Raw genomic sequence first — 7,461 nt, 5'->3', positions numbered from 1 at the left:
AAAATCGTCCGAAAATTATGCTAAAAGCATAGGTGCTTCGTATCACATTCATTTTACAGCACTTTATTAATTGTCAAGGGAAAAGCATAGTTTTCGGACAATTTTACAATTTTACGTGTGCTAAAACGATTTATAGTATTATTTCATCAAAATATATTTTTATTTAAAAATGGCACGCAAGAATTCTCAGCGTGTTATTCTCGTTTTTGTCGCAATTTCAATATGGCGGGCGACTCGAGGAGCCTTAAGCATTATAAAATTATTCGAATCAAAGTATTTTTTCTCTTCTTCGAAATATAAAAAAATTCTAGTAATGTGTGTGTGTGTGTGTGTGTGTGTGTGTGATAAGGACGAGATACGATATATTTCTGTGTATATATCTTTATAGAGACTGAACATTTAATTTAATATCATTTTACATTTAATTTTATTAGATATGAATTATATATATATATATATATATATATATATATATATATATATATATATAATAGAAATTAATCAATTGCAATTACAATTTGAGATACGATTTTTTTTTCGGGGAAACAAAAATAAAAAAATATATTGAAATAAAACTAAAAAGCAAATAATTTGAAAAATATAGAATAATGAAAAATATTAGAATAAATATATCGATTGCGTTTTTATTTGCAGGAACCAAGAAGGACAGGGACCACCTTGAAAAGCTGGTGATCTGTCGCATCAGGAGAACAACAAGTGGCAGTGTCAACGGTATAGGTCTAGAGCGACTCGTTCTCTCTTGAAAAGGTAAAAGATTTATATAAAAGATTTTGTCACTTTATCATAAATTTTTTTTCATACTTTACATAAAATAATTACAAATAAAGTAGCTGCAGAATATGTCACTCTTATCGTATTAAACTTTAGTTAGCAAATAATTAGTGGAGGGGAGTTTATATTGAAGGAAAATGCGCTAAGAGTGTTAAGTCATGACAAAATAGAATACATAATATGTATCAATATCAATAACACGAATATTATAATTATAAGGAGAAGCTAAAGAAAATCTTAATAATTACAAAAAATTACTTAAGATTTTAAAAATAAAAAAAAGTGCACTGCTGGTTAAGCAAAAATTTTTGAATAAACATCAATTACAAATTTTATCACGGTATATTCTCATGATATCATTCAATAAAAGATATTAATAAAACTAATTCTTAAATGCTTGCCGAATCTGATGATACTGAGGAATAACAATCTTTATTGATATCTCTGTTGCTTCGTTTTTCATCACTATTCTTTGCTAAACATCTGCTAGCATTCTTTGTTAATACCTGAACATTATCTAAAAGAATATTTTAAAACACATCCCTCCTAATATTTATCAAACTCAACAACATCCTTGATAATATTTCTCGAGACTTTCATGGAAATGTATTTGATAAGGCTCGAAAATTAATTTTCGACGAATGATATTTTTGATGCAAAAAGCGATGGCGGCACAGCAGCAACGACAGACAGTCGCATTGACCGGCATCTTCAACCCCAAGGAGCACATGGTGTCAAGCTCGCAGTCAAGCATCACGATTGCGTCCAAGACAAGTATGAGCGCATCTAAGTCGATGATCAACGCGGCGAATGTGGTTAATCACTTAATGAACGATATGCAATCGCCGATAGCTGAGGACGAGCTACTGTCCCTGCCATTGGATGATCTCGATCTATTGTGTTCTAAGTCGAATCCGCAGGATGTGCATTTTGCGATTGCCAAGTATTGTAGACTTCTTGATAGCTTCATGGGACGACTGAAGGCGATCACCGATGGCAACAAGAGCGGTAGCTGCAGCAAGGCACTGCAGTTGCTGAATAAGGTGAGCGAGATCATTCGGAAAGCCTGGGCGGTGCCGATACATGATCACGAATTGGTTTACACTCTATGCAATACCCTGAGGACGCGCGGCGGTCTCGATCTCTTAATGTCGAACTGCGTGACAAACGATCACGAGCTACAGTTCTCCTCGGCGAGGCTACTGGAGCAGTGTTTGACCACGGAGAATCGCGCTTACGTGGTGGAGAACGGCCTGGAAAAGGTGGTAAATGTGGCATGCGTGTGCACGAAGAATACCAATTCGGTAAATCATTCGCGCGTTGGCACTGGGATTCTCGAGCACCTGTTCAAGCACAGCGAAGACACGTGCAGCGATGTGATTCGGCTGGGCGGTCTGGACGCAGTGCTGTTTGAATGCCGGCAGAACGATGTGAAAACACTGCGACATTGTGCAGGAGCGCTTGCGAATTTGTCGCTATACGGCGGCGCCGAGAATCAGGAGGAGATGATAAAGCGTAAAGTGCCGATGTGGCTGTTTCCACTCGCCTTCCACAAGGACGATAACATCAAATACTACGCTTGCCTTGCGATTGCTGTATTAGTTGCCAACAAGGAGATCGAGGCGGCCGTGCTCAAATCCGGCATTCTCGATCTTGTCGAGCCGTTTGTCACTTCACATTACAAGTTTGCTAAATCGAAACTTGTGCACGCTCATGGCCAGAGTAAGAACTGGCTGAAGAGGCTCGTGCCGGTCTTGCGCTCGAAGCGGGAAGAGGCCCGCAATCTGGCGGCTTTCCACTTCTGCATGGAGGCAGACATCAAGAAACAACAGAGCAACATTGAAATATTCCGGACGATCGGCGCGATTGAGCCATTGAAGGAAGTCGCTAGCTGTCCTAATGCGATCGCGTCTAAGTATGCGGCTCAGACGTTAAGATTGATCGGCGAGAAAATTCCACATAAACTCAGCCAACAAGTACCTTTATGGTCCACCGAGGACGTCTGCGAGTGGGTGAAACAGATCGGCTTTGCTGAGATTGCCTCAAACTTTGTGGAGAACCGAGTGGACGGCGATCTGTTACTGCAGTTAACCGAAGAGAATCTACGAGAGGACATTGGCTTAACGAACGGTATCATGCGCTATAGATTCGCTCGAGAGTTGCAAAATCTGAAAAAGATAGCCGATTATAGCAGCCGTGACACCGGTAATCTAAATAGCTTTCTGCAATCAATAGGCCAAGAATTCTCCATCTATACTTACAGCATGTTGAACGCCGGCGTAGACAAGGATTCGATATGCAATCTCTGGGAGGATCAATTGCTGATCGAGTGCGGCATCGCCAAGAGCATGCACCGAATCAAAATCCTCGACGCTATCAAGAACATGCAGCACAATCAATTCAGCTCATGCGAGTATGAATCATCAGACAAATCGCTCGACGTGTTTATTAGTTATCGTAGATCGAATGGCTCGCAGTTGGCGAGTCTATTGAAGGTACACTTGCAGTTACGCGGTTTTTCGGTGTTCATCGACATCGAGAGGCTCGAAGCTGGCAAATTCGATAACAGTCTGCTGCAGAGTATCAGGCAGGCTAAATATTTCCTCCTCGTGCTCACTCCTTCGGCTTTGGAGAGATGTATACGTGACGTAGATTGCAAGGATTGGGTGCACAGGGTGAATCTTGATATTCGTTATCTTGTTTATTCTTTTTACCGCGAGATTTTTTTAAAAGACTGAATAGATTTTATAATTTTCATTTGTATTAAATTTTAATAAAAATATTATGCTTATTTTTTATTTGTTCATTTTATTAATCTAAGAATTATATACATAAAAAGAATAAGTTTTTTTATAAATCTACTTTTTAAGTAATATATGTTTCTTAAAGAATTTATCAAAAATAAGAAAGAAAGATATATAGTATCTTGCAAAAAATATTTTTAAGGAAAAATCTCTCTATCTCTAAAAATATTAAATTAAATATTACTTTAAAATGTTACATGTTAAATTTTATAATGTTTGATTATTTTTCAGGAGATTGTTGCCGCATTGCAATCGCAATGTAACATAATCCCTATCATTGATAACTTTCAATGGCCGGAACCTGAGGAACTTCCCGAGGACATGCGGGCGGTTTACTACTTTAACGGTATCCGCTGGATTCACGACTATCAAGACGCTTGCGTAGATAAATTAGAAAGGTAACATAAGACTAGTCTTTTATATAATTTTAAAACTTTTTTGTATCTGTAGTTAAAAAGACATAGCTTGAAATAAGAAAAAAAAGACAATTCTTTTTTCTAAAATGAGTAGTTACAATGAACAGCTTATATAGTTAAACTTTGAGAGATATAGATAACTGTTAAAATAACTTTTCGATTTTTATTTTTTGCAACATGAAGATTTATGCGAGGCGAAATATCAGTGAGATCTGAATCCACTGGACTTTCGCGCATGACATCCAAGGACGTGACCCGGCCGAGCACACCAAGCACGAACATACGACAGCCGCCTAACTATCAGTGGATGAACAGTAACGAGAGCAGCGATAAAGATTCCACGGGCGGACGAGACTTAGATGGTCCGCTCACAGCCATACCGAGAATGTAGTTATCCCTGATAATTTATCGTAGCTCTAATATATCGGTTTTGATGAGTCAAAAGGTCCAGAAGAAAATCTAAAATATTTTAGATTCCATTAAAATGTAGCAGAATTAAGTTTACGAGTTATGTTTTTGCATTCTAGAAAAAATAAAAAATCAAATCCGTCCCGTTGGTTGATGGACCTGCCATCCACGTCACTACGCCTCAAGTTCATGCACACGCATTCGGGGAATGCCAGCGGCAGTCCGGCAATGTCTCGCAGGCCACCACAGCAACCGCCTTCATCATCGACGCGTTCGCGTTCTTTAGAATTGCTGCACCAACAAGAACAAGAGCGGAAGATGTCGGTTTTCTCTGCGATCGATCTAAGACTACCGCTTCCCAGATCCAGACTGAGGTCACGCAGTTTGGACAGTATTCTGGATGAAGACGTGAGAAGCAGCGCGGAAGAATCCTGCGAGGAGCAAAACAAAGCGCAACGTGAGATAAGTTATTCGTTGACAAATCCGAAGGAGGATAAAACCATTCCTGTTTCAGAAGAGAACGAAAAGAAGCCTAATACCGAAGAAGCTAAATCAAGACTAGTTTCCCAGATGAAATTGAAGATGCCTGATGATGTCGAATTACAGTCCGAAATGGAGGATGCGCGAACGCCCTCGAACAAGGATGAAAATGTATTTTTCTAGACTGTTCTTTTCTTTTAGAGAACTCCGCATTTGAAGACTCGCATGAGTTCGATATTCATAGCTTAAGAGATCCGCCTGATTATCGTAAACTTGTATATTTTACCAAAGTTTCGTAAAGTTACGAGTTTTATCGAGATGAATATGTGAATATTTTTCAAAAATAGATTTTATTTAGAAACAACATCGCTTCTCGCCAGCTCCCTTTCTATGTGCCTCGAGGAAATATTGCATGAGAAAATTTTCTTATTTGTTCTTTTCTTTATCAAAAATATCATACGTCTATTTTTTATTAACATAATAATAGGTACATTCTGATTATAAATATCGCAATATTTTTCATTAGTCAATATGATAAACACTCATTATTCATCATTTATGTTTCCAAGTTTTAATATTTTTTAAAATATTTTGTAATCAAAATGTCATTCGAATAAAATATATAATAATATAATAACGTAAAGCTAAATTTTCATCTGTTAATATCGTCAAAACTTTGAAAAGTTTTATATAATTAGTATGTAATTCTTCTTTTGTCAAATTTGATTTAATCATGAAAACTCTTCTATCATTCATTCTAATCGATAATAGAAGAAAAGATTTATATTATGAAAAATACTTTTTATCTAAAAAAATATACAAAAATATCAATTTAATTACAAATGAGATTCCTATCTATTTATGATATCTGAGCGACCTCTCAATCTGCGCATTAGAATCATATCGTGTCGCATAAGAGTAACCCGTTTAGCATGCAATGCCAACAGCAATGCATCCTCGAAGAATTGTACAATATACATCTCTGTTGCCTCTTGTAAAGCTTCGAGGGCAGAAGCTTGTATCCTGTAAATTAGTTCTAATCACATCAATCTCAAATCTACCAGCTTTTGTATGGATTCCCTTAAATGAATATATCTTAGTCTTCGTAAATTCTATTTTTTTTTATATGAAAAAGTTTTTAATAATATAAAGTGTATTCTGTAAAAAAAACATATATATTGTGATATAGTACTAGTACTAGTAATGCACAATCGAGTTTATGTAGAAGGATGGAGCACATATTCTGTGAAAATATCTTATTTACAAAAGGTATGTGTTCAAATTCATTATAATTTATTATATATTTTTACATGAAACATTCAATGTATGTGCAAGTAAAAGATTAAAAACATTCTTCATTAGTAGTTAATAATTACATCCTCAAAAAATAGAAAAAAAGAAAAGAAAAAAGAAAAAGAAAAGAAAAAAAGAGATAACTTAAGGGAATCATACAGTTGACAAAAAATTAGTGATTATATAAAAAAAAAATCAAAAAATAATGTTATTTACCTATTAATTTCCTGTCTGGGGAATAAATCAATCATAATTTCTCTAATTAATCGCGAAAAAGGTAGTTTAGGTATGAGAAAGTGCGTAGTCCTCCTTAGATGCTTGATCTCTTGCAGTACCCGACTTTTTCTTTTGCGTTTGTTCACTATTACATTTGTCTGAACAATGACAAGTAAATATTATATGACAATAATTTAAGTGACATGTTAACAATTTATAATAACGTTAAACAAATTTTTATATACAAATATGAGTATATATAACTGATTTAACAATACCACTTACTCTGTTACTTTCTGTTTCCCCAGGTTCAGGTGTGGCGATTGATCTGAAATATAAATTATATTTCATAAACCAAGATTAGGTGTAATAGAAATCCTCAGTAATTAATAAACAATGGCACGATTAATAAATAATAAATTAAATTATTAGATTTAATAAAGATTTAAGAATTATTAGATTTTCGACAACCATAAGACTACTACATATAAATAACGAAATATCTGTGAGCTATGTTTATATTGTTATTAAAAATAATCACATTAAAAAAAAATAAAGAGAGTTCTAACATTAAACAAAAATCATAACAATTAACATAAACAGTTTCTTCACAAGTACTGAAAATATTGAGGGTTATTAACCTTGGTACGGATTTTCGTCGAACCATTATATGATCTCTCTCGTGATTATTTCTAATAAAAGGGCTTTTACTTATTATATAAATATTGTGAATAATATTCCACGACACTTTAAAGTACAGAGTTGAGTCAAAAAATAGTACATTTATCACGATAAATTAGACACGAATTTGACTGATCTTGGTTTAACGTAACGAATTGGCGCCAATTTTATGTGAGCATAAAAATCTCACCGTAATATAAAGCGGAGAACACACACTTTTGCATAAGCGCATAGTCATAAGCATGAGGAAATTGATTGGTTCATTTCCTCATACATATGTTTGTGGACCAATCAATTTCTTTATGTTTATGGTTGTGCGCTTATGCAAAAGTGTGTGTCCCGCTTAAACCTCACGTAAATAAATATGAAAT

The 7,461-nt window shown here is 35.2% G+C and overlaps 2 protein-coding genes across 6 annotated transcripts; one reads left to right on the top strand and one right to left on the bottom strand.

Moving 5' to 3' along the window:
* Window positions 1-636: 636 nt before the first annotated feature.
* On the top strand, window positions 637-5,549 carry LOC126854682 (NAD(+) hydrolase sarm1-like). Of its 3 annotated transcripts, XM_050601644.1 has the most exons (5): window positions 637-768; window positions 1,456-3,467; window positions 3,828-3,994; window positions 4,196-4,399; window positions 4,540-5,549. In XM_050601644.1, exons 2-5 carry the CDS (start codon window positions 1,458-1,460, stop codon window positions 5,081-5,083), a joined length of 2,925 nt encoding a protein of 974 aa, XP_050457601.1. In that variant the 5' UTR covers window positions 637-768; window positions 1,456-1,457; the 3' UTR covers window positions 5,084-5,549. The 3 variants fall into 3 exon arrangements, 2 of the variants coding, with proteins under 2 accessions (XP_050457601.1, XP_050457600.1); XR_007688138.1 differs by lacking the exon at window positions 637-768 and having other exon boundaries at window positions 896-3,467; window positions 4,196-4,457; window positions 4,540-4,598; XM_050601643.1 differs by lacking the exon at window positions 637-768 and having other exon boundaries at window positions 896-3,467.
* Window positions 5,550-5,575: 26 nt separating this feature from the next.
* Window positions 5,576-7,421, bottom strand: LOC126854731 (uncharacterized). 3 transcript variants are annotated; one of them, XM_050601734.1, is made up of 4 exons: window positions 7,051-7,421; window positions 6,695-6,737; window positions 6,410-6,567; window positions 5,576-5,923 (listed from the first exon to the last, which is right to left on the bottom strand). In XM_050601734.1, exons 1-4 carry the CDS (start codon window positions 7,074-7,076, stop codon window positions 5,752-5,754), a joined length of 399 nt encoding a protein of 132 aa, XP_050457691.1. In that variant the 5' UTR covers window positions 7,077-7,421; the 3' UTR covers window positions 5,576-5,751. The 3 variants fall into 3 exon arrangements, with proteins under 3 accessions (XP_050457691.1, XP_050457692.1, XP_050457693.1); XM_050601735.1 differs by having other exon boundaries at window positions 5,783-5,936; XM_050601736.1 differs by lacking the exon at window positions 5,576-5,923 and adding an exon at window positions 5,938-6,058.
* Window positions 7,422-7,461: the final 40 nt, after the last annotated feature.

The sequence above is a fragment of the Cataglyphis hispanica genome, chromosome 14 (assembly GCF_021464435.1).
Source record: "Cataglyphis hispanica isolate Lineage 1 chromosome 14, ULB_Chis1_1.0, whole genome shotgun sequence".
NCBI classification, from domain to species: Eukaryota; Metazoa; Arthropoda; class Insecta; order Hymenoptera; family Formicidae; genus Cataglyphis; species Cataglyphis hispanica.
Note: the sequence above shows the minus strand (reverse complement) of the source record. Positions and strands in the feature narration are given on the sequence as shown.

Excerpts from the sequence above, each read along its gene's own strand:
- LOC126854731 (XM_050601734.1), bottom strand. The coding sequence starts at position 7,076 with ATGGTTCGACGAAAATCCGTACCAAG. Across the intron at positions 6,738-7,050 it reads CGACGAAAATCCGTACCAAG|ATCAATCGCCACACCTGAAC; the intron begins GTTAATAACCCT and ends TTTATATTTCAG. Across the intron at positions 5,924-6,409 it reads CCCAGACAGGAAATTAATAG|GATACAAGCTTCTGCCCTCG; the intron begins GTAAATAACATT and ends ACTAATTTACAG.
- LOC126854682 (XM_050601643.1), top strand. The coding sequence starts at position 1,434 with ATGATATTTTTGATGCAAAAAGCGATGGCGGCACAGCAGCAACGACAG. Across the intron at positions 3,995-4,195 it reads TGCGTAGATAAATTAGAAAG|ATTTATGCGAGGCGAAATAT; the intron begins GTAACATAAGAC and ends TGCAACATGAAG. Across the intron at positions 4,400-4,539 it reads CTCACAGCCATACCGAGAAT|AAAAAATAAAAAATCAAATC; the intron begins GTAGTTATCCCT and ends TTTGCATTCTAG.